Source organism: Diplotaxodon limnothrissa, linkage group LG9 (genome assembly GCF_057381915.1).
Source record: "Diplotaxodon limnothrissa isolate DT_005_m linkage group LG9, D_limnothrissa_male_GT1.1, whole genome shotgun sequence".
Lineage (NCBI taxonomy): Eukaryota > Metazoa > Chordata > Actinopteri > Cichliformes > Cichlidae > Diplotaxodon > Diplotaxodon limnothrissa.
The window spans coordinates 26,799,968-26,827,288 of record NC_140604.1 but is presented as its reverse complement, the minus strand read 5'-3'; the positions used below and the strand labels follow the sequence as shown (position 1 = coordinate 26,827,288).

General features: G+C 41.6%; 2 protein-coding genes across 2 annotated transcripts in view; both read right to left on the bottom strand.

Moving 5' to 3' along the window:
• The window catches only part of kcnb2b (potassium voltage-gated channel subfamily B member 2b), a 98,561-nt gene that overhangs the window by 49,599 nt on the left and 21,641 nt on the right, over nucleotides 1-27,321 (bottom strand). The gene's annotated exons all lie outside the window — the stretch shown is intronic.
• On the bottom strand, nucleotides 4,504-6,281 carry LOC146625705 (uncharacterized). Its single transcript, XM_085362959.1, has 2 exons — nucleotides 5,940-6,281; nucleotides 4,504-5,054 (listed from the first exon to the last, which is right to left on the bottom strand). Exons 1-2 carry the CDS (start codon nucleotides 6,197-6,199, stop codon nucleotides 4,784-4,786), a joined length of 531 nt encoding a protein of 176 aa, XP_085219085.1. The 5' UTR covers nucleotides 6,200-6,281; the 3' UTR covers nucleotides 4,504-4,783.

Genomic DNA, 27,321 nt, shown 5'->3' with positions numbered 1-27,321 from the left:
CCCTGATTCAATCTTATCACCATCCCAATAATTACACCAAGGGCAGGACTCATCAAGGATTCACTCTTTACAACTCAAGGGCCATTAAATGTTGTCACCATGGTAACTAGCCTTATCAGCAGACACCATCAAATGCCTTTGTTTTTTTAGGGTTGTTTTTTGTCAGGTTTTCTTTTCAAGCATTTGACCGCTACGCGATGCCATCTCAGCAGAAGAACACTAACCCAGGACAGGAGAGGACTGGCTGCACATGACAGCATGTAATTAAGCAAATCATACTAAACGCACTTTTCCTACCAGCTTCTTGCTAATTAAAAATCACAAGTACGGTATGTTGAAAGGGTATTGGTGTCAATGATTCTTCTGGTTTCTGATCTTTGCCTTTTAGGCCCCTCTTCTGTGGAATCAGCTCCCAGTTTGGAATCAGCGGACACGCTCTCTAGTTTTAAGATTAGACTTAAAACTTTCCTGTTTGATAAAGCATTTAGTGATGGCTGGATCAGGTGACCTTAAAGCCTCACTTAGCTACACTTCAATATTCCCAATTTGCTGTTAGATTCCCACTATGCACTGTTTCTTCTTCACTCCCCTTTTATCACTCTCCACGTGTTTGCATTTAATCACTAGTTATTAGCAGTGTTGGTCAAGTTACTTGAAAAAAGTAATCAGTAACTAATTACTGATTACTTCCCCCAAAAGTAATCCCGTTACTTTACTGATTACTTATTTTCAAAAGTAATTAATTACTTAGTTACCTAGTTACTTTTTAAAAACACGATTTACAACCTGAATAGGTGATAAAGCGATAGATCTTTCAGCCCAATTCTACTTTTTCTGCATAATCCATCATACAAAATGTAATCAAATGGAAAAGTCTCTCTTTTTTAAATTTGTTTTATCAGTTTTAATCTTTTAACTTTATGCATCAAGCAAAAATTAAATTACATGCACCATTCTCTGACTTGAAGAAATTAGTTTAACATTTAAACCTATTTTCTGCCCATTCCAGCACATAAAATAAAAATATTTTTTGTGTTTACACTCAGTCTTTCAAATAGATGCAAGTAAAACACAGCAGAAAATAAATAAAATCAAAGACTAGCGGTCCTGTTGCTCTATTTTCACCTGTAAAGCAGGAGTGGGGTAGGCGGAGGTGTGCTCTGGTGCAGGTGTGCCGCAGCTAGGAATGGGTACCGGTATCCGGTACCATGATGGCACCGGTTCTGACATAAACGGTAGTAACCAGACCGAAAAACAGCGCACATTTCGGTGCTTTATTTCGGTGCTTTTTTTTCCTGAGCTGTGATACACTTTGATTTCTAGTTAATCATTTTACCTTTCCGAGGATAGTAGGCGGGTCCAGGTATGTACGTTCTTTTAGAGCAGAGCTACAGATTAAAAATGCCCAAAGCAAAGTGGTCAAAAGTCTGGCTGTACTTCACAGCAAAATATGTAAACTCAGCAGCCTGCAACAAGTGCTTTAAGCTGATACTGTGATACTGTGCAAAGGAAGTAACACCTCGAATCTAATGAAACACACATAGCGGTTTTTTTTAAAGCCGAAAAATGCGCCGTATTTGATAGCTTGCTGCGAGACCTCACACCGAGCGCATCTACTGCAGGTGTGGTGCCAGTTATCGGACCCGGAGTCAGCAATATCCCCCAAAAACCCGAAGAGGAGAGTCCTGGCCCCTAGCCCTGCCAGTGTAGCAGAAATGATGACGGATGATGATGGCAGCAGCAGCCGCTCTTCTCTGAGTGAGTAGCTTAATGTTGTTCGTGTGTAATTTACGTTGAGTAGGCTAACCACGTTATTAAATTAATGCATGTAAGGTGAACTAGCAAACAGCGTCGTAGTTACATGCGGCTGTCTTCTTGTTTGATGGCAGATACTCCCTTCACCCTGGCCAAAAAGGCTAAAATGACCAAAGAAAAAGTGGAGAACAGCTAAACATGAGAGGTTTTTGAACAAAGTTTGTGTTTTTTCCATTGTTTAAGCACTGCTTCCAGCCAAGAGTGATACCATATATGCCCTATAGCTGCAGAAAAGGCTAACATTGTTATCTTTTTACAAAAAACAGCTGAACATGAGAGGTTTTAGGATCAATTTTGTGTTCTCCTTTCTTTAGGCAACGGTTTGAGCACCGTTTAAGCATTGGCACCGTTTCAAAAGTACCGGTTTGGCACTGGTATCAGATAAAACCTAAACGATACCCATCCCTAGCCGCAGCGGTCAGTTGAAGAATCTGCGAGTTTCTCTGTGAATTTCCCATTACGTCGTTGCACACTCGGAGCTTGTTTAGGGTTTTTTTCGGTGTAAAAAGAAGTTTTCTTCCCACGCACAACGGACGCTAATGTTTTTGTCACTTTTTATGGAATCAAACTCAAAGTAAGGTCAGTACTTCCACGCTTTAAATGCTGCACGCTCACACTCTCTCCCGCACTCGATATATTATCCATTGTTGCTCTGCACACAGCTGTTGTCACGAATGTCGCACTCGCTTACGTCATTGTCATGAGACACTTGCAAAAAAATCACGGTTTTAGTAATGCAGTAACGCAGCGTTCCTACGGGAAAGTAACGGTAATCTAATTACGTTTTTGCAATAGTAATCCCTTACTTTACTACTTTACCCTTACGTTACAAGTAACACGTTACTGCCCATCTCTGGTTATTAGTCATTTCTGGCTCTCTTTCACAGTGTGTCTTTTGTCCTGTCTCCCTCTCCTCACTTCAAGCGGGGACAACAGATGACTGCCCCTCCCTGAGCCTGGTTCTATCAGGGGTTTCTTCCTTTTAACGGGGAGTTTTTTCTTTCCACTGTTGCCATGTGCTCACTAACGGTGTGTTCACACCGAACGCGATGGACGCGAATAGAGCGTCAGGTTTACATGTAAAGTCAATGGAAAGGCGCGATGACGCGCGATTGCGGGTCCCGCGAAAATTCGGAAGCAGATTTGCGTCGCGAAAACGCCAAAACGCGTGAAACGCGCGTCAGTGTAGCGCGTCTGGCGCGTTTGACTCGCGAATAAAACCACGCGCGTGAGTTTTTGTGTTGCATTTTGTGCATACGCGCGTTTCGCGTCTACCGCTCGAGTTGGAAAAATCTGAACTCCAGCGTCAAATCGCGCCGCGACAACCAATCAGGAGCCTGGTGACGTGGCTGTTACCTAGGTCAAAGGGGCAGATCCAGCCAAAGCCTTTCATACTTCAATGGAGGGGAAGGCTAATCAATGCGGTAGCAAACAACTCGGAGCTGTACAACACCAGCTGCTTTCAGTACCGAGACAGGAATAAAAAGGACCGAGCTTGGAGGAAGATATGTGAAGAGATCGGGCAACCTGGTAAGTTCATTCATTTCTCTTTTGAAAGTTTTCACTGACCCGGGGAAGCCGCACAAAAGCTAGCAAGCCACCGCTATTTTCCCACTGATGTACAAATACCGTTCTGCTTTTATGCATGTTATCATTTAGGAATATATTTTATTGTTTATTAATAAACAGCACACAGTGGTCCCGCTGTTCATCCGTCACTGCTTTGCTTTTTCGCTGATTTTTTATTGCACAGTACAGCATTGCATTCTGCAGCCTGATTGACAAATCTCCTGCGCTTGCCAAATTTATCACGTTTGGTTTTGATAACCATCGCGTCCAATAGAAAAAACAGCACAAAAACACCCATAACTATGAGCCTCATTCGGAAATAGACACCTGCACCGTGAGGGAAAAAGGCGCACGAAAGTGGCGGGCAGATGAAGACAAACCGCGGCATAATAATACTTTTACGTTTTGCAATCTACAAAGGTTTGCACTTTGAGAATCAATTGTGAGAACTGTGACCAGGGGCTAGTTATTCTGAGAACCCCTGCAATAAATGAGGGACCACTGTCTACTCTACGATTATTATATCGAACCTGTTAACATTTAATACTGTATTGATAGAACCAACTGATTCTGCAGCAGAGCATCCCCAGTCCCTGAGCTCCTGCTGCTGCACCCACAGATATGTACAGCAAGCACTGATACCTTTTTAGTCGGTGGGATTCCCTTGTGATCACCTTTACTAAATATCTACAACCAATCTGATTATATCCTGTTATTGTTTTTTTTTTTTTCAATGTTGAAATTAAAATCTAGTAGCAGCCTTCTCATTTCTTTGTGTTTTGTGCTGTTTTACAGGCCCACAGAGGAGGACGGCTCCGAGGCAGATGAGGGACGGGTCCCAGGACGGTCCATCGGCGGTGGAGCTGGCCATCCTGGAGTCCCTGAAGAGGCCACACCAGTCTCCAATGGAGCATTTCCTCCTCAGCCTTGTTCCTGCTCTGGAGAGCAGCTGGTCCTTTTTATTCCTGTCTCTCTGTAAATACTTATATTTTATATATTTATGTTTAATGTTTTTCTGTTTGAGACTTTTAATATTATTTCAAATAAATGTTTATAATGACTAATGTCTCAGTTCTACTACACAGCAAATGTTGGCACACGACTTGACACATGTAGAATTTATTTCATATTATACTAATGACAAAATATACTGATACAGTGGGATGCAGAAGTTTGGGCAACCTTGTTAATAGACATTATTTTCCTGTATAAATTGTTGGTTGTTACAATAAAAAATGTCAGTTAAATATCATACAGGAGACACACACAGTGATATTTGAGAAGTGAAAAGAAGTTTACTGGATTTACAGAAAGTGTGCAATAATTGTTTAAACAAAATCAAGCAGGTGCATCAATTTGGGCACCACAAAAAAGAAATGAAATGAATATTTAGTGTATATCAATGTGTGTGTCTCCTATATGATATATGGGGTGCCTTTGTCTGGATGTGCTTCCCATCCAGAGCTGCACAGCACAGAGGAAAGTTCCAGCGCTCCTGGAATCCCTCTGTGATGGACCGCCAGTCTCCAGGTGAAGGCACAGCCATGAAGTCGTCCACTAGACAGTCCCAGATGGACGTCGCTGCCTGGGGGGTGATCTGGCTCACCGTGGACACACCGACTCTGAAACTGAACGCGATGGTCCTGAAGGAGTCCCCGGTGACAAGGAACCTGGACAAAATTGTTCAAAATCAGTATTATGTGTACTGCAGTTACAAAATACATTATTCAAATTCCAAAATACTTTTGTGATGTCAGATTTAAATCACAAAACATGAATCTTACATAAAACCTTTTGTAATTATAAGGATAATTACAAAATGTATATTAGATAATATCTAAAACAGTTGTGTTTTGTTTTAACTTTAACATATAATTTGATTGGTAGCAACTTTTGCCACTACAGTGAGCCAATCACTCACAATTCCTAAACATGTCAATCAGGTAGGAATGAAGTAAGACATTAATAGAAATAAAGAGTTGTATGTTGACATGTAGCCCTTTCCTTGCTTAAATCATTAATATTTTTGAAAAATTAATCTGTGATAAGACAGCTTATCAAGATAGAACCATGTAACTAGAGATGAACCAAACTGTTCACAGTTTTATCTAACTCTGTTTTAATAAAGGCTGTGACCCCTGCTATAGAGTCTGACAGCTGCAGGGATTATATACAAATATTCAACTATCCCAGAATCAAACCAGGTCTAAATAAAAAGGAGTGAGTATCACTACAAAGGTTAACTCAGTGGTCCTAATGCTACAGTTTGATATCAGCAAACACCGAGCGCATACATTGATGTGACACCACAGCCATGCTATCATGCAAACACTGATAACAGCATAAATCGAATTAAATCGGGACTTGATGAGACCTTCTGAGTATCACTAGAAATATTATAAAGAGTCGTCTCTGTACCACAGTTTGCTTTCAGTAAACACCGACAGCATTCACTGTTAGCATAGCACATCCATGTTAGCAGTGTATAACTGGATGGATTAGCATATTAGCACAGATATCAATAAAGGACTACCGTATTAAATAGTTTTACTAACCTCAGGCAGACGGACAGGCGCTCTGCAGGTGGGATTGAGCGTCTGTAGTTGGTGTCTAGGCGGGCAATGCTGGGACCGACGAGGGAAAGCAGGTCCTCAAACTGGCCGACGGTGATAGCGCTGGAATCGGCCGTCATCCAGGCGCAGCTCCTGGAGCAAGTGGTGAAACTCACCAAACTGCTCATGCCTCTGGAGGACCTGATGGACCCAGGTACGGCGAGGACGTCTTTTACGCTGCTGCTCTGCTCTCCACAGTACATAGAGAAGGGAGACTCTCTCTTCAAGCGCTAGCTCGATAGCTGCCATCTTGCAAAGATACCGGTCTGGCACAACTCCCTCCCACATTCCTCCCACATTTCCGGTTCACGCGCGTCAAAATATCATATTTTGACGCGCGATGGATTTTTCTTGGACACGCGTTGAGACGCGAATGTACACGTGTCAAATTAGGGGCGTTTGGGGCGTTTTATTCGCGTCCATCGCGTTTGGTGTGAACACACCGTTAAAGACATTGTTTTAGCATTGAAGTTTATTCCAACAGTACTGGCACCAAATTCCAAATGTATGATATTGTGGCTTCGGTACCCACCATAGCTTTAGCTCTGATGCTTCCTATGGACCTTCTTCAAGGTTAGTTGATTTAGGAAATGAATCAAACCTCCATACTTCATTGAAATGTTTACTGCATTTCTGACTTTTATGCTACATTAGAGAGTTTCAAGTCCCAACAGTAGACTTTGGCAGCTGGATGTGTTTTTCTAAGTTTCCTGTTTCAGACCTCTGTCTCCAGGAAGTGAAATAGAGTGCCTACCATCAAGACTTTCATAACCTAGATGTTACTGTGTGAGGGAATGCCAAAGTCTCCACTGTTAAGTGGTCAGTAATGGCAAAGTAATTCAATCCGAGTGGGTTTTTCTCTTTCCACTCAAAACTTCCGGTACAATCGCTTCTTGTTATGTGGGCGAGCAGCTTTCCGGAAAACACACCAAGACATCTTAGTGACTCTGCCAACAAGCCAATAATGCAATGGCAATTAGAACACAATTATGGCTTCAATTGTTCTTTAATTGAATTGTGTTACTGCCTTACAGGGCTGTGTGAATAAAGCATATAGACGTAATGTGCATGCTGCTACTTGCTGAGGCATCACGAAGATGCTGGGGTTAAAGTCTGAGATTGTGTCTCATTTAGATCAAGGCTGTGTAGGATGGGCTCTAAGACGTGAGAAGAGAAAGAAAGAGAAAATACAGACATTGAGAAAAAGCTCCAAGCTTAAGGAGAAACAGAAGCAACTGTGTTCTAGCACTGATGAAAGGTCATGATGACTCTTCTCTCACTCTTATTTCTCCTGCATAAATCACATATCCACACAATCATCCAACTTCTTTGTGTCCATTACGGTCTGCAGCTGTAATAGAAGAAGCAGTCAGATCATTTATTTAAAGTGGACCTATTATGCTTTCGTTATTCTGTGCCTTTAGTGTCACATTAGTGGATGCTGATGGATATTAAACATGGCCAAAGTTTCAAATAATGAGCTCAGACCTATGTAGAAGCAATTTCAGTGAGCCAGACTGCTTTGAATGTTGCTTTTCAGACAGTTTTTATTCTCTAGGATTGGTAACACATCAAGAGAGGGACATTTCAGAGTGTGAGCACAACAGCCAAATGCACCTACTGTTCACAACTTCTGTTTACAATCGGCAGCCAATCAGAAGAAAGTTGGCTAAACAGAAGGTTGTCGTTAAAGAGAGAAGAGCTAAAATGGATTGTATAAATTATCCATTGTATAATTAAAAAAAAATTTGAACTGTAAATCATGCAAAGCTGCTCTTGTGGATTTTAAAAATAAAAAAAATGAGAAAACTTGAATATAACATAACAGGAAAATGTAGTCCTAAATTAAATACTTAAATTATTACATAAAAATGACAACAAAAAGTTATTGTAGCTCCATAAAGAGGAGCTGTTTCTATACTTTGGTATTTCCCAAAGTAGAGGTTTGGGTGTGCTCTACAAAGCCACAAGATAAATTTAAGGCTCCTGAGTTGATTAATGGATAAGAAAACAAGAAGAAAGCTGTTACGCTACACACATTTGTATTAATGTTCATTTCATTTGAATTTGCTTGCTGTTTCAACAGCAATAATTTTAAGCAATTTGTCATCGTTGCCGACTGCGTTCCAAATTTTAAGGCAAAGTGCGAATTTATGATAGATTCATCTGACTCATATATATTTAAATCAGCACATCATTCAGGTGTTTGTAGCAGAGTATCAAGAGGTCAGTGTGAAACAGAGGTTGGCTGCTAGAGAGGAACCAAGGTCGTCCTTGTTTGCTTGATAGTTCATAGAGCACAGGTCATATTTGCTGGACACAGGCGGTGCTGGACCAAGGCCAGGAAGATCGTGAAGGACCTCAGCCATCCCAACAACAGACTGTTCTCTCTGTTGAGGTCAGGAAAGCGATTCCGCTCCCTGAAGACCAACACAGAGAGACTGAGGAGGAGCTTCTTCCCGCAGGCGATACGGTCTCTCAATCACACCACCACACAGTACTGACCCACACATATGGTTCTTACACACACACTGGACTTTCTGGACTTTGTTTTTGCACAACACTGGTCACTATATTCTTCATTTCCAGTTAATACTTGTACAGCTGCTGTTATTGTGTATATATTTATTTATATTTAGATTTCTTCATACATTCTTATATAGTTCTATATTGTGTATTGTGTATTTTGTTGTACAGTTATTTTATTTTCAACTTTAATTTATATATTTTATCTTATTCTTCCCAGTTAAATTTACCCTTCATTCTAATTTGTGTTGTACAGTTATTTCATTTTTAACCTTAATTTATATTTTATTCCTTCCTAGTTAAATTTACCCTTTTTAATTTTTCATATTTATTTCCTATCTTATTCATAGCCTTTCCTTTTTTGTTTTCTTTAGGTCACGAGCAGTTGTCCAAGCATTTCACTACATATCGTACTGTGCATGACTGTGTACGTGACAAATAAAATTTGAATTTGAATTTGAATTTGGCTGTCATTAGAGAAGGTTTATTGGGTGGCAAAATGTCACAGCATCACTGACACTTCCAGCTCACTGAGCTGAAGCGTTGTGAAAACCTAGAAGAAGCAGTCGGATATCAAAACTGGTGCCAAAAACTGCACTGCTGTGTAACTACAAAGCATATCTTCCATGATGAGGTTCAGGGGATAACTGAGCTCAGCTCCCCTCCACTTTGGTTTCTGTAACTGGGGACACTTTACTCCTAGTTGCTGTACCTTCCATGGAAGCGGGCACAAAACTTTTTAATGGATGAAGTTGCTGATAGCAAACCAGAGAGATTCCTTTATTATGTGATGAAAAACACAAGAGTATCCAATTACACACTTCACCGGTTACTTGTCGTGTATAAATGGTTCCTCAAACAAACAAACAAAGAAACACAGACAAAAAAACACTCATTAGGTCAGAGTGTTTCTCAAAACATAAGTCAGCTATGCTGTCTTCTAGTCATTTTTTAATGATAACTTTTGATCATAAGATGCTTCTTCTGCAAATTGTTTAATCCCAACAATATTCAAAATTCACGAATAAAGCACTAGGCTTATGGCCTGTTTGTCGTTGTCTGCTGCAAACACCTTTATGTGACTAACATTTAACTGGTGTTTCTTTTCTACAAGACACGGATGCACACTGACATAGCACATAGGACATAGCACATATATATGTGTATATATATATATTCTCCCATCCCTTTTAACTAGATTACCCTCTGTCAAACACTCGGTGAACACTGAGTCAAAAAGAACATCTCTGAACATACTGCTTGTTAAACATGATCCAACCGTCTCCCTGCCAAATGCAAACAAACGCACATGCAGAGAAACCAAAGTGAGTGTCTTGTATATATGTCACAATGTTATGAATTATGGATGTCCTGCGCTGAAATCTATAGGTGGAAAATCTTATGCAAGCCAGCTGTGGTGTCATATTCGATGAAGTGAGATAGTTCTTTAGAAAGTCTACATCTTTATTTTGGTTGACGCTTTACTGCATGCACAAGTGTAACTTACATATTGGTGTACCTCAGCTCGTGTGTCGGCACACTAAACACTGCACAGAATGCATTTGGGTGACTTTGTTGCACACTGTGCACCTAACAGTGTTAGGTGTCGCTCAGTAAAGTGATAGGTAGGCTGGATGCCAACATCCATCCAATTATTTACTGTCATTGTTGTGTTTTCCAGGAGGGCACTCTGACAGTACACATAAAAGACATGATGAACTTGAAGACAGCACTCTTCACTGACCCTGCCTCAGCAGTTGAGTCTAAAACGAACGCTGTGACATTTTTATAAACTGTTGAGAGCATCAATAAAGTGAAAAGAACACCACTTCATAGAGCTTTCAATTTAACATGAGTTGATAACCAAATAGTAAGACCATACATTATAATCGAGAGCAGTTACACCAAGGAAATAACCATCGATCCTAGCGACGTGAATTGAGACAAATGGGAGATACGAGCAGGTGATTCTACCTGGAGGGTGTGGATGGAAAAAAAAGTCCGTCTGTAATCGAACATCATCAGAGTCCAGATCTCCAGAAACACTACTCTTATATTTCATTCACACCTATTTCATGGTTGTGCTGTAGATCACTTCCTGTTAAAAGGGAGTTCTTCCTCCCCACCATCGCCAAGTTTTTAGTCATACAGGATCACTGACTTGTTGTGGTTTATATATTGTAGCTCTTTAAAGTGACTTGAATTGAATTAATTTTACACTTATTTTGAGTTTACTTTGAATCTCTGAATCCCATATTTATGTAACTTGGAAAAAAACAAAACAAAAAAACAAACAGTGCTTTATCTCAGCAACAACACTGCTCTGTGCACCTGTGACGTTTTTTGGTGTAAAGAGTAAAATCCTTGCTCAGTGACAACAAGTGCTTACGAGAGAGACACTAAATACCCACTACATACAATTCTTATCATTATCGGCCTCTTTAATTGCTGTATGGGTGTTGTATTACAACCAACCATGGCATGCCTAGTTCCACTTTGCAACCCATTAAAATATAAAGTGGGTACAGCTAATGGTATAGTTTTAAAATGTGTAATGTTCCGCATCTATTGAGCTCAACAGGCTCTCTTCCAACAAGTGTATTTAGCTTTCTGACTCAAGAACACGCTAGGGACTGAGGATGGCCCTTTGTGGTAAGAAAGCCTTCCCTGGTAATGGCAGTAATATCTAAGGGCTTTTACCATCTCTATTTCCCATAATACACTTTATAGATGTTTCAGTATCCAACAATTAGTGGCATCCTCCCACAGTTTAACATTAAGGACCACAAAGGACAGCTAATGTGAATATTGTGATGCTAATGCTTGTTTTACCCTAATGTACATCCTTAAAAGGGGATTATCTGAAAACCCAACAGGACAGCTGTATCTGCATTTTCAATAAATTTTTTGTATTCCCAATTAAAAGTATATAAAGTTAGATCTATAATTTGTTGGACAGAGACACAGTTTTTGCAGTTTTGCCTTTTTTACTCAAGCAGCCAGCATGTGATTGAACTGAAGACTTTCAGCTTTAAGGAGTTTTACAAAAAATGCTGCATTGAATGCTGATTACAACCATTTCTATACACAGTCAACCATTTTCAAAGCCTAAAATATGAATGAGCAATTGACTGACAAGCGGTTTCATGGCCAGCTGAGGCCTATTTTCTTGTTATTTCATGACAAATTAAGCAGACATAATATCTCAAGTTCAAAGTTGTGAACTTCCACTGCAGGTTATACCTTCCACTGCCGAAATTGGCAGTCAACAGGAGGTAGCAGGGTGAATTGTGAAGTTTACCAGCCTATACTCTCTGCTCTCTCCTCAGATTAAGCCAAATGCTGCAAAACAAATCAGACACAATACAAATGGATAATGATCCAAAAAATACTCCGAAAGACTGTCTGTATGATCAACTCGGTCACCTATTACATCTCCAAGTTTCTGGCTTTGATCCTCAACCCGCTGGTAGGCAGCTCTGAACATCACATCCAGAACACCCTTGATTTTGTTGAGAACGTGAGAGATGTCATTATGGAGGCAGATGGAACCATGGTCTCGTACGACGTTACATCTCTCTTCACTTGCATCCCAGTCACGGAAACATTGGATGTAGTCCCTAAGATATTACAGGATGATCCCAACCTCAGCAGCAGGGCCACTCTCAGCATCGACCAAGTGTGCTTTTGGAACTGTGTCTTCATTCCACCTACTTCACATACAAGGGTCAGTTCTACAGGCAGAAACATGGGTGTGCCATGGGCTCCCCAGTTTCACCCATCGTGGCCAATTTGTACATGGAAGAAGTGGAAAAGAGGGCTTTGCTATCCTACCTTGGAACACCACAAAGCCATTGGTTCAGATATGTGGATGACACCTGGGTGAAAATCAAATCTCAGGACGTACCACATTTCACGGGTCACATTAACTCGGTGGACCGACACATCAAATTCACCAGGGAGGATATGAAAAGTGGCAGGTTAGCCTTCTTAGACTGTGAGATTTCCATCAGTAATGGGGGACATCTAAAAGCTCACGTGTACCGTAAACCTATACATACGGATCAGTATCTAAGGTTTCACTGTCATCATCCACTGGAGCACAAACTGGGTGTCATCAGGACGCTACAACACAGAGCGAACATGATCCCCACTGACACAGCGGCCAGGGAGGCAGAAGAACAGCACATCAAGAAGGCCCTGAGTAAATGTGGTTATCCCAGCTGGACTTTTGTCAAAGCTGGGAAGGCGCCAAAAGAAAGCTCCAGCCGATCCAGGAGAGAAGGGGGGCCTAAGGGTACATCTTTCGCCATCTTACAATGCTGTGATTGCAGCCATTCCCCCAACTCTCTGTGAATGGTACTCATGGCCATTGATCAGTGGGTTTTGGTCAGTGGTTGTTGATTAATGGTTATGAGAATTTGCATAATTAAGATTAAGGAACTGACCTCCCAGCCCATCGTTCCTTCAGTGGGCTGGTTTCAGTCATTATGCAAATGTACTGTTTATAAGATTTGGGGAAACCTGCAGTCAGCTGAGACTGAAGACGTCACTTGGATGAGTGACGAAACGTTTCTCCCACACAACGCTACGTCCAGATGAACAGAATCAACTTTTGGAGAACAGAGTACAGTTTACAGTTATTGAAGAGAGATACAAAAAAAACAAGAAGCAACTGAAGGAAAAGTCCTTTCCTAACGGCCCAGCAGAGCATTTCAAGGGAGGAAACACAGCATTTGGTGTTGTCCATGGGTTTTAAGCTTCAGGCACTCACTGACTGCAAATTATTTTTATTCAAATATTAAAAACAATGCTTATATTTAAAATGATGCAAGTCTGAACTATTACTGTTGAGCCTCTGAAAATGCAGGACTATGTATAAAAATGGCTGTAATCCATAAACAGTTTATGCAATATTTTTGGAAAACCTGCTTTATAATCCACTTTGTGCAACACATTACAGATCTAAATGCACACATTTCTTTAAGATGAGTCCTAACAGTAACATCTAAGATAAGATACATTAAAATGTAGTATGTCAAAAACACAGGGGAACGATGCTACAGTAAATGGCAAGAGGTATAAACAATAGCATAAAAGCAAATCAATACATATGATACATGATTTATGAATGCAGGCAGTTACAGGGAGTGTGCCAGACTCTATGCTTGCTGCATGGGTAAGGATAAAGTAGAGCCATGAATCATTTTCACATGGCAAAAGCCATGGATAAATCGCAGCTGGCTAGCACTGAGTCATGTGCTGGTGGTGGCTACTAGACTGGATCTGCAAATTGCCAGCGCGATGGACATTAGGATGATGGCTTTCTTCTCTAAGTTGCTGAAATGAATCTCATCAGAGAGCACGGACAAACTCTCTGTCTCAGTTAACACAGCCTTTCATGCAATGCCACACCTGCTGCACTGTGCGCTGAATGGGCCGGTGCATCCTATATGTCAAACCATGACCAGAAGAAACAATAAGGAAAGCCATCAAGTCCTTGACACTTGCAAAAAAATAGACCTTCACACACACCCACACACGCACATCTGTGCTCAGTGTCCGTCCCATCCTGATAAGCATCGTCAGAGATAATGGCTTTGTTAATGAAGTGAGACCTGCTTGAGACCAGCAGCTGATACAGCTGATGGTTATCAGTGGGTGGAGATGTCAATGGTGCAGTAATAAAGTGAATATTTTCTGTGGCACACTTTTAGGACGGAGATGTGCCTCACTATGTACTAACACGCTTATCTCTGCAATCAGTAATATATTGATCGTGCGTCTGTCTGTCTAACGTTATAATCGGGCATAACAGCGACCTAATGAACATATGGTGCGTGTTCTGTATTTGCACGTGAATCTATAAAAAGCCTTCAAACTGATCCCGCAACGCTTCCTGCAGTCAGCAACATCACTGAGCTGTTAATGATGGCTTTCATGTGGAGCCCTTGCAAATTACAACATGCAACTGTAACAGAAGATCACTGCAGGTGTTTTTGACCATTAGTAAGCCTACCTAACGCACATCACACATATTTAGCTGCCATCACAGAGAAACAGCACGTCTCGTAATAGCCAGCAACTTGGTGGTATGTGAGTGTGTGGAACGTTCCATAATGTCTTGGTTATTTCAAGCTCCACATTGATCCTCGTTACATCTCTTCACCTGTTGTTCGCTGACAGAATTGCTAATAGCGCTGGACTGGAGAAACTGTTTATGGGCTTTTGTGATAAAAGAGTGCATCAGTGCTTTCAATAAAACCGGGCTGGCTCAACAAAAAAATTCTGCTCACGTTCTTTTATCCGCTGATGAAACCCTTCAGGTGCGTCAGAGTGTCATAGAAGCAGCTCGCGTTAAATTAGACCAAGGCTAATGTCACCCCAATCTCAACAGGCTGGCTAATTACTGTCATCCTTTCATGCCCCGGAGATGAGAGGTCACAGAGAGGTTTGGGAGAGTTAGTCTGTGTAACTCCTCCAAAGAAGGATCTTCCAAAAAACAAGTCAAAGGCTGCCGTCTTCAGAGTAGGAAGATCATCTCATAACACTGCAGCGATGATCAGTCCTGGTCAGTGTGACAATAACAATAATTTGTAATTAGATTTTGTCAAACCTGAGGCAAACACGCCGTTACCACAAAGCTGAATTACACTAGTAAATTACACTGATCATTCCCATCTATCTATCCTTCCCTTTTCAAGGTGACTGGCAGCCGTCTGCTCACACCCACTCCTAATTCCCATCAATCACAAATGTTTCCGGCATTATGCCCATTATGTGTCATCCAAAAAGAGGCAGTGACACAAATCATTCACCACATGCTCGACTGTTTCTGTCAGATAGAACAAGCATAAAAAATTGAATGAGGAGATATGGAAAACGGGGAGAGGAGAGGGATGGAATGAAGACAGGAATGGAAGGAAGGAAAGAAGGAGATCTGCACACCCACACAAAGGCCCCATTAATCAAAGGGCTGTCCTGCACGCCTCGTGACAAATGAAACAGAATAATGGTTTCCGTGACGAGGAAAATATGGGATAGAATGGCCCTCACATTGTAACCATTCCCACATTCTTCGTCTATATCTGGATATCAAATTAATACCAGCGTACTGAGTGCCTGCACGACTCCGTTTGCCACATCAGCCTATCTTCATGGATTAAGCAACTACTAAACATGTGCAAAAGAATTTAAAAATTAATTTACTAGTTTGGGGTTTTTTCCCATCAATTTTCAGCCTTGATCAACGACTGCATTACTCCCCAAATGCAGGCAAATTGACGAGCACACTGATGATAACAAATTGCTCATCGCCTCAACTTTTTCAGAGAGGGCTGTGACATGAGGCTATTATAGCAAAGAGGCAGGTTGTACTTCATTTCATTGCAATTCGCTGAGTTGTGAGAGGTCTCATGAGATACACAGTGGATTTCAGCATTAATGATGTTATGGCCTTGGGCTAGAAACAAACAAAAAAAATCTACACCAAAGTGAGGTTTGCTTACTTTGAAACACTCAGTCTGAATCTGAGGAAGACGTAACAGCACGTGAAGACAACCCAGCTGATGATTTATATAACCTTTGAGCCTTAACTCTAAGGGTAACAGTGAAAAGTGCATTTTTGTGATCTAATTCAATCATATCATTTTAAACAATGCTTTGACATTCATGTCACGTCTGAACTCGAGCCACATGCGTGCACGGTGGTATATCATTCACACAGAGGCAGGCAGTAACACATTCGTTTGCCAAATGTTGCTGTGCTTGTTTGTTTCTTTAGTAATGACCACTGCAAGGTATTACTCTTTGAAGCTGAAATTGCATTTATTAATCCCAGTAATGCAAACATCTTTCAATGTTTTGAGGGGGCTTTTTTCATCAGCAGTTTAAGGTCGTTTTTTATTAATTCGGTCTTCGGTGTGGGGTAGTTAGCTTTTACTGAATGGGAAAAAATAGACAAAAGGTGAGTTTTCACCAACTCCAAAGTTGTTTTATTTATATAATATCTGGGTAACACTTTATATAAAACACACAAACCTCAGTAATGATGATTTAATGCATGAATGCAGGGTTAATCACAGACCCGTGATCACCCTGAAGAACTGATTAAGTCACTATCACTTTACATTACTGTTCACACTTGATAGATCATCAGTTAAGGGATGTCAATTCACAGTTAGTTCATACATGAAGTGATACAGAGCCAAATTAGCTGGATTAGAGTTACATAACTTGTTATTTTAGTGCCTATTTTCTCTTAGTTATAAGAGTATGTTGCTGTTTTTTAAAAGCAAACTAGTCATCAGAAGCAAGTGCTTACCAAGAAACCCTAAATGAATCCTATTGAATAATAAAAAAAATTAAAGCAACCCATATATAAAAGAATAACTGAATTGCATGGTTAAATTCCTAAAAAATAGAAAGCTCACCAAAAATCGCATCCCTTGCTCAACGATATGCAAACAAGCTTATCGTCTGAGTAAGTGTGTTACCAGCATAGCCACGGTGCATGTGAAATGCATGCAGATAGTAGGGGTGGGGGAAAAAATCGATACTGTGTAGTATCGTGATACTTTGTTTGCTAATAATGTATCGATACAGGGACAGCAGAAATCGATATTTTGTTACAAAAAAGGTTTTTGTGCTCTGACTTCAGAGCATGTTGATCCTTTTTCTGAGCAAGAATCCTGACATTCCTTCACTGTCCAAATGTGTTTAACTTTTTTTTGGCAGCAATAAACATGACAGTTTACTTATTTTAATTTAAGACATGTTTTATTTTAATTAAGTTTAAAACTTTTTTATTTAATGTAAAATTATATTTTGTTTTAATTTACTTTCAAATTCTTCAGTTGCTGAATGGGCTGCATAGTTTTCATAAATTGCATAGTTCAGAATAGCTATAAGTTGGACTAGACTGTAATACAAACCGTTCAGTTTGTCAACAATAAAACTGACTGAAATGAGAGAAAGACTGTGTGTGAGACTTCGATATTAGATAAAATGAATATTGATAAAGTTTACCTTTATGTACAGAATATGAATATCGCAAAATATTTTTTAAAAATTGCAATAATATCGTATCGTGCGTTAAGTATTGTGATAATATCGTATCGTGGGATGTATGGTGATTCCCACCTCTAGCAGATAGTGGTGATAAGGTTATCGAAATCAACCATGAAACATAGATATACAAAAGCAAAGTTTTACCATAACAACTTGTTGTGTGCTTGGTGCAAAATAAAGTAAATAACAGCCTTGTTCATGCCATGTTACAGTAGCGAGTTGGTCTAAACAGAAAAGGATATGAGCTAACAAGCTAGCAGGATTTTGAACCTTAAAAAAGAAAACTGCAGAAACTCTGGGAACAAAAAAAATGGTATTTTATTTAACAACAAGGGTAAGTTGCATAGAGATGGCAGATGTTGCTCAGCAGGCAATGGTGTGATGATATTTAATCATTTATTTGTTTATGTGTATTCCTAAAGCAACATTTTTAAAAAGGACGAATATTCTTAGCATCCAATTTGACTGACAGAATACGATGATTTTAGATGATTTTTTTCCTGATTCCACAGTTAAATTCACATTCTTTACATTGCCCACGAGTTCCTGCATGTGGCGAAACTATATGCAGAGGAGCAATTCCTCCACACCGCCCAAAAGAATAAATATGCAGATTTTCCTCATCACGTACCATATCCAGCTGCACAGCACCCCATCAAACCCCTGCATTTGTTCATAATTGATGGTCTGCAGCACTGTGGGACTCAAAGGGGAGAATACAATATTGCGTTATTGCTTGCTTAAAGTATGAGGACGATACACACAGTGTGTTTGGACTGTGCTAACACCACAGAGAGGTGAGGAGAGAAACAGTTTCACATTGAATTTTGTATTGGATGAGGAAATAAAAGATATTACTGTAGCCTCACACATGGTTCTCAGCTCAGGGTTCTGCCCTTCATCTGGGGGTTTCACATGAAATGGATGTTATGAAGTTTGATGAGGTAAGGGGGGCCCTTGTGTGACTGCTAGCCTCGATGTATGAACATAAAAGAGAAATATCAAATATGTATTTATTCAATGAGTATGATTAGATGATGTTTAAAGTATATATTTATCCTAATAAGTCTCTGTGTTGCATATTTTTCTGCATGGAGGTGTGGGTGTACATACATCTGTGCATATCCGTGTGTGTGTGTGTTTGTTCTGGCAATGCAATATAGCTGTTGTTCTCTGCAAAGTAAATATAAAAGAAGGGAATAATCCAAGAGAGATTGCCTTTGAAACCACCAGCATCATCTCACAGAAAACAGGTTTATCCTCTCAGTCAGGTAGAGTTCAAAGACAAGAAAAACTCCCTTTTCTGATTCTCTGCTCAATTTGTCTTCCCATATCTCAACAGACTCCCCCCATCAAAAAAAAGAAAAAAAAAGTGTGAAAACGAGCCAATGATGAGCCAATGATATTATGATGTTGTAAATGTCACCAAGTAAACAGTGTGGACATCCACACAGATTCCCTCTGAGTGCTTCCTTGCACTCCTACAGAAGTCCATTAGCTTGTCATTCGCTTTCTTTATAGTCATTCAGCTTTTGCACATGGCCCGTGGCAGTATGGAGCAGCATGATCCACATGAATAACAATATCTGATTATTCAGACAGCGGCCAAGTGACTCAGCTGTCTCTACTGTATTCTATCATCTCATCTCTTCCTTCCTTTTCCTTCTGTCGTTCTCTTGCATCTCTGTCCAGCCACTTTTCTTTCCCTTCTTTCTTCCATTTATCTCCCTCTTTTTGTCCTCTTTTCTCTTCCTCCCTCTTCTTGTGTGTGTGTGTGTGTGTGTGTGTGTGTGTGTGTGTGTGTGTGTGTGTGTGTGTGTGTGTGTGTGTGTGTGTGTGCATTCTCTTGTGATGTGGAAAGGCTAACTTTGCCAACGGTCATGTTGGCTTGCTGTTGTGTGGGTGGAATCACAGAAGGATGAGGGGGAGTCTGCCACATTCATAGGACAGGTAGAGCACAGTGAAGTTAGTCCTGCTGTCGAGACAGAAATAAACCCTGGGACAGCGTTCCCACAGGGACCCCCTTGTCTGTTTCCACCTTAGAATACACCTCCAACTGGATATATTTAGACTAAATGGTCTTGTTCATATTTCTCCACATATTTCTGCCTTAAACTGTGAATGACTGAAGAAACAGACCAAGTCAAAAATACAAAAATACAAGCCTGTCAAAAGTTTAATAAGACATAAATCAACTAAAACAGAGCAGACATGAAAATTATAAGCTTTTCTCAAAATCAGTAACTTTATATTCATAAAGATTTCAAAGCCAACATGAAGCTGGACGTCTGCAGCCTGCAGCGTGAAGTTCTTCTCTTCATCGTTACTTCCTGTCATATTTAAACATTTGCATTTAAACAAATCAAAAATACATAATGTTGCTTGGATCTGTAGACATGTATTGGAGAGAGGCATCAGAGAGGCAAAGGGGGACTATAGGAGGAGGATCGAGGACCATTTGAAGAGTAATACCAGCCGGCAGGTGTGGCAAGGCATCCAGCACCTAACCAACTATAAGATCAATCTCGGAGCTGCGGACGGTGACCTGGAGCTGGCAGAGGAGCTGAATATCTTCTTTGCCCGCTTTGAGACCAGGGTACCGGAGGTATTGGAGCCACAGCAGCAACACGCCACCCATAGCAGCACCACCCTCACCCTGGAAGAGCACGAGGTGAGGCGCATGCTGCAGGCTGTTAACCCGAGGAAGGCGGCGGGTCCTGATGGTGTGCCAGGTCGAATATTGAGGGATTGTGCAGGACAGCTGGCTGGGATCTTCACCAGGATTTTCAACAAATCCCTCGCACAGGCGACTGTCCCACTCTGCCTGAAGTCCTCCACCATAGTCCCCTTGCCTAAGAAGCCCCACATCACCGGCCTGAATGACTACAGACCGGTGGCACTCACCCCAGTGGTAATGAAATGCTTTGAGAAGCTGGTCCGCAGACACATCACAGCAGCCCTGCCCCGCAGCCTGGATCCACACCAGTTTGCCTACAGAGCAAACCGATCCACGGAAGACGCTGTAGCCACAGCACTCCATGCTGCATTAACTCACCTGGAAGAGCATGGTAGCTATGTGCGGATGCTCTTCGTGGATTACTGCTCAGCTTTTAACACCATCCTTCCACACAAACTGGTGGCCAAGCTACAAGACCTGGGGCTTCCATACAGCACCTGCATGTGGATCAATAGCTTCCTCTCGGGCCGTAGACAGAGAGTCAGAGTTGGCCATCACACATCCTCAGCCCTGAGTCTCAGCACTGGCTCACCCCAGGGCTGTGTGCTCAGTCCACTGCTCTACTCTCTCTACACACACGACTGCACTCCTCGCCACCACAGCAACATCTTTGTGAAATTTGCAGATGACACCACAGTGGTGGGGCTCATTTCCAAGGGAGACGAGTCTACGTACAGAGACGAGGTGGAGCAGCTGACGTCATGGTGTAAGGCCAATAACCTCCTCCTCAACACTTCAAAAACCAAAGAACTCATAATAGACTTCAGAAGGAAAAAGGCAGAGATCCAACCACTATTCATAAATGGGGACTGTGTAGAAAGGGTGGCAAGCTTCCGCTTCCTGGGAGTCAATATAGAGGAGAACCTTTCCTGGAGTGTGAACACCTCCGAGCTGCTGAAAAAGGCCCAACAGAGACTGTACTTCCTGAGAATTCTCAGGAGGAATAACATCACACAGAGACTGCTGGTATCCTTCTACAGAGCCACCATTGAGAGTGTTCTAACTTACTGCATATGCATCTGGTACACTAGCTGCACAGGGGCTCAGAGGAAAGCACTCCAAGGGATCATTAACACCGCCCAAAAGATCACTGGCTGCCCTCTCCCCACACTGGAAGTTCTACACAACGCCCACTGTTTTAAAAAGGCCCAAAACATCATAAAAGACACCTCACATCCTGGCCACTCCCTGTTCGAACTGTTGCCCTCAGGCAGACGGTACAGGGCAATCAGAGCAAGGACTAATAGACTCAAACACAGCTGTTATCCAACTGCAATAACACATCTGAATACTACAAAAAAATGTCCATCACGCCACTCTTGTGTTAATCTATGCACGGTCTGAAGCATGTGTGTGGGAATGTATGTGAATGTTTTACTGTTATATCTTATTAGTATTTTAAGTATTCTATCTATTTTATTTATTGAATTTTATTGTTTTATTTATATTTTGATATTGCTAGGGATGATGCAATGATCGGGGACCATTCTTAATTTCGTTGTTCTCATGACAATGACAATAAAGTTTCTGATTCTGACATGTTTTTAAAGTCTCTGCAGCCAAACTTGCAAAGTAGCAGCAGTAGGATATGTTTGGGTGCACTAGCTGTAACTTAATCCACCTCTTGCTATATGTAAAGCAGGTATACAGTAAACAGAGAGGCTGATCTTAATGAGGTAACCCTACACCATGCTAGAGTCTGCTGCCACCAGTATGAAAACAACAATATGGGCATTATTCAGAATACTTCCTGTATAGTGGCTATTGACGTGAAAAGAGGATAACCAATAGTACAAATTAATTATTTGTGAAGTCAGTTTTTCAAATGCAAACAAAGAGCAGCAACATGGATTTACTGGCAAGTTAATAAAACAGCGAAAGCAGCTTCTGGTGGTCCACGATTGCTATGACGTGAATGGAAATGTGCAAGACGCCCATTTTTTCTCCTAACCATCACTCACAAAGTCAGCCAACATTGCAGTCATGCTTTCTAAAATGCAGTGGCCTTTGATGAGGGAAATAAGCGCCACAGAACTCCAAAGAGCTGTCCTAGTCAGCTTGTTTCACGTCTGGGCAAAGTGCACCTGAACAGTAAAGGTGGTCCTGTCACACGAACCAAACCAACTCATCAAAAGAACTCTGTCCTTTACTTTGCCTTTCGCTGCCACTCTTGCGCTTTTATTCCCTCCCTCGCTATTTTCAAAGGACTAACTTTTCTTTTTTTCCTGTTTCCTATTATCAAGAAGTCCTTTTTTCTCCCCCTTGATGAAATAAAATCCCCTCCCCACTCAAATACTGAGAAGTAGAAGCATTTTTATTAGCATAAATGCAAGGACAGATAATACCCCCCCCTACCCTTCAGAGCAAACCCACCCAGTGCTTGCTTTCCCATGAGCCTCTTTGTGTCTTTCATTTCACCTCCTCTGAAGTGGGAGACCTGTCAACCTGAAACATAAAGCTTTAATTGTGGTAATGGAGCGCTACCCTGTGATGATTGGGGCCACAGGGATCACAGTTGCAGAAGGGTCACTGTGTTGCTAGCAAATGTTGGGAAACGGTGGCACTGATCGCGAACACGTGCAGAAATGCAGGTGCCATTAGTCGCCTACAGGACACTTACTTAGAAACCATTAGAGCGTTTAACAAAGGCTGTGTGTAATTAATGTAGGCATGATAACTTAGCTATCCTACTGTACCAAATGTTGTGCTACCAGTTCTGTGGCTTGGGGCTTTGTTTGATAATTACCCTGTTAATGAGAGTAAGAGGGGAAGCAGATCAAATCAGTGCAGATAACCGGGGTTAAGTGAATTCTAAAGACCAAAATGTCCTTTCGTATTCTTCTGATGTACTAATTACAACTCAACAGACCCATATGATAATCCTTGTTGCTGTTGCTCTTTGCAACAAAAAAGATTACAGTCTGGAGAATTAGGATCTATCTTGAGGAGATCGAATGCCACAGAAGAATAACAGATTCAAATGATGATTTCACTCAAGCCCAGATGAAATTTAAAACACAATATGAAGGACATGCAGTGTCTTCTGCTGTGAAGGATAGTTGGACCTGTTGTCCACACCTTTCCTCTATCGTGTTTTACTGTCACTCACAGATCAAGACCAGCTGGCTGATAACATCATGCCATTCCTCTGGGGAAAGCCACACTTAATAAAAAGGAACAAGGTGACGAGACTAGTAGGTTAAACAACATAGTTCTGCAGCATAAACCATGTGAGGCTCTTCCCCCTTTGTTTTTCCCCTAGGTTACTTTTCATAGGAGATTCAAAAAAGAACAGATGGAAATCAATCCGGGTAAAAACAGACAGCAGGTGCTCTGGCTCTGTAGAAAGGCCAGGGATTGATCGGGGGGGATGTGGAGGAGAGATCGTGGGCACGAACCAAGGCCTGGGCCAGTGGCCAGAAAGTACGCAGCTGCACAATTGCCACTGTCCTGGCCAGAGCTGCGGCGAGGCGCCTCCATCTTGTGCTCAGCGTGTCTAACGCGCTTGATCTGCCAAGTGCTCCTTTTAATTAACTACTCCATACAGCTGCATAATTACTCCTCTAACCTCCCCTAATCAGTCGCTCGCTGGTGCATACCATATTTTTCTGCCCTTGTTCATTGTTCATTACCTGGGTGTTGCTCATACTCAGAGCAAAGCCAACAGACAATGCAAGGTTGACTCTTTTGCACAATGGGGAGTGCGGGCTAAGTGAATGTCAGCGCTACTTTGGCACAAACCTTAAACGCAGGAAGAACAAAGACCGACACAATCACAAGAGTTATTGTCTGAGTGGGTTACAAGCTGCACGCTGTGTTCCCCGGTCGCTTCTGTTTGGATGTATTCACCAGCTTGTGCATGTTTTGTCTCTATAATCATGCAGCTGTATCACAGTAAGGAAAGAGACATAATTGCATGCTTTCTTTTACATTCAGCCCAATCCAGTGGGAAGTGTGAAAGTATCCACTGTTGTCTTGGTTACATCTTCCGTCTTGTCTTTTCTTTCTCTATAAATAACTCTAAGGGGTATGAACTCAAAGGAAGCCCCCAGTGATATGAGTCAACAGTTGGAACACAGAGTTAGGCACCAAGTAGGAAAAGATAATGACAAAGTGTTAAAAATCACACTGGAAACAAGGAAAAGTGAATGCAGCCTTACAATGGGTATTAGGATTAGGAAGTGAGGTGGACACGGGAGATTAACTTGAACCACACAATCTGTCAGTATATCAATAATCAGGCCATGTTAATGAACATTACCCTCGTGTGCGTATCAGCAGACTAATACACAAAGCAACACAACACAATGGCTCGTGATTCCCATGCTTGTGGTAGCATGACCTTCTCTTAAGCCTGTGTAAAAGCAATCTCACACTGGAACAGAGCCGACGTGGATTCCAGTGTGTTGCTGCTGATCCCGGCTGGCAGGTAGGATTTAGCCCAGAATTTTAACTGCAATTTGTATTTAGATGCTCTGTTTTTAGTGGAGGTGTTGATGGTTGCATGTGTCGCACCTGTTTTCTCTGAAACTCATAGAACGTTATAGCAGTTTGCACCAGTTATATACAGTGTGTGGGTCAAGATACAGTACATTTAAGATGACAAGGTGACACATAGAGGAGACTGTGCACAGAGAGCTTTTTGAAGATTTCTGAAAATTTACACAACTTTTCAAGGCACAATTAACACAGTTGGTACAATGTGCCCCCATTTTCAATGATACTCTGATAAAAAAGAGTAAAAGAAGACTTACTACTGCAGCATCAAGTCAGTAAAACGTCTGGGATATTGAGCAGAGGGGGTTGATAATCAGCATTTCCCTCCTCATCTTTTCTGACTGTTTTTTCACTAGTTTTTATTTGGCTATTGTCAGTGTCACTACTGATATTACGAGGCGATGCCTGGACCTTGTAGAGGCTGCACAGGTAATCCAACTTCTCCAGGATGGCACATCAATATGTTGTATTGCCAGAAGGTTTGCGGTGTTCCCGGGGCTTTCCCAGTCTCAAGAGCATGAAGGTGATTCCAGGAGACAGGCAGTTACTCTAGGAGAGCTGAGCAGGACTGTAAAAGGCCCTTAACCCAGCAGCAGGTCCAGTATCTGCTCCTTTATGAGAGCAGGTTCACCGAGAGGGAAGCCATGGAGAACGTTATGCTGCCTGTAACATTAATCAGCCTGATCAGTTTGGTGGTGGGTCAGTGATAGTCTAGGGAGGTATATCCATGGAGGGATGCACAGACCTCTACAGGGTAGGCAATGGCACCCTGACTACCATTAGGTAGGTCTAGCTACATTTTTACCTAGATTCCGCCTGGTGCACCACAGTGTTCAGCCTCATGTGACGTGAGTATGCAGGTTTCTATAGGATGAAGGAATTGATACAACTGACTTTGAATTGATGCTCGCCTGAATTAAATCCAGTGGAATACCTCTGGGACATTATGATTCAGTCCATTCGACGACGCTCTAAAGTATTTGTACGTCTTAAGGTCTCATCTTGGTTTTCCCCACAGGTGAAATTACATCTGTGCGTAGAAGAGTGAAAATGTGTTTGTGTGGACACTCCTCAACAGGTATTACTCCTGATTTCTACTGTAGGATTTTCTAACTTACAAGCATGTCGAATAAAATATCTCACATGCTCTTCTCTCTGTGTTACATGTAAAAACATGCAAAGGAGCGGTAAAGCACACCTAACCCACAAGCTGTGGCTGTGTCATACTGGCTGCTCCCATCCTTTCCTCTGAGAGTTTTAACTGCCTGTCTGGGATGGCTGGGTGATGTCACTGATGCTTTCCGGTGCACTGCTCTTGTAATGGAGTCAATTTAGCTTCATGCTGAGCCATTTCTGTCCAGCCCTACCCCATGAAGGACACATTAGTGCCCCTACCCCACCCTCCATCCTTCAATCTCTTGTTTCTTCATCCCATTTCTATTTCACTATTTCACTTCCTTCTGCTCTCTCTCCATACATGCCGCTTTGCTCTTTTATATCCTTTACGTCCACATTTACATTTTGTTTTTCATGCTACAGCTCATCAGCTTGTTGCACCCCAACCCAATCCAATAAATGTGCTCCACCCATCAAAGATGTGGCCCTGCATGAGAATATAAACATAATTGCATTAAAGTCAAATGGAAACTGCAGCAAAAAGTCTTGATTAAATACTAATCAGTGGCACTGTGAGCAGTGATAGGGCTTGTAGCAATGTGTAGCACACACTCAGACCGAGAAAGAAGCTCACACACATATCCTCCATAGTCTGCAAGTGTATTTTGGAATAAAGTAAACATCACTCTCCCCGGGTTGTTCAGCTTCTTGGAAGCAGTTGTGTGGGAGTGTGTTGTGTTTAAACACCCCACTATCTGAGTCGAGCACTCCTGCTGCTTCCTTTGAAGCTGCTTCAACTTTCATATTCTCTCTGAACAAACACACACACAAAAACTTTAGCTTTAACCACAAGCATAAAACACAAGTTGCTCTCCATCACTTTCAAAGTCAGTTGTGGTCATTCCCTCTCCACTGTCTCTCCACCTTCCAGTATCTCCAAAAGTATGCAGTATTTTCCTGTAGTTCAATTTCAGGCATCAGCTTATTATTACGTACTTACACCCGTCCGACTGCTCGCTCCATCCCTTCAATTTCTGCCTGCTGCATGACCGCACAAAGGAGGGATTAAGTTATCAGGATGATAAAGTGATATTCATACACTTCTGTAGCTGCGCTAAATTTAACCTGTTGCAGTGGAGATTGAACTTTAAATAGCCCTGTCTGTGTTTATGCCAGATTAGTACTGGCGCATGCACGGCTCACTTGCTAATTTGCCTAATTTGCCTTGTGAGGTGGCATCAGATTAGCCGGTGTGATGACTTGCACTACTACCACGGTGAGTTTGCCATTTAGAGTCTTCCCAGAGGATACAAGCAGAAAAAAGGCCACATTTATATATAAATATATATATTTCAAGCACCGGTTATGTTCAACTGTAAG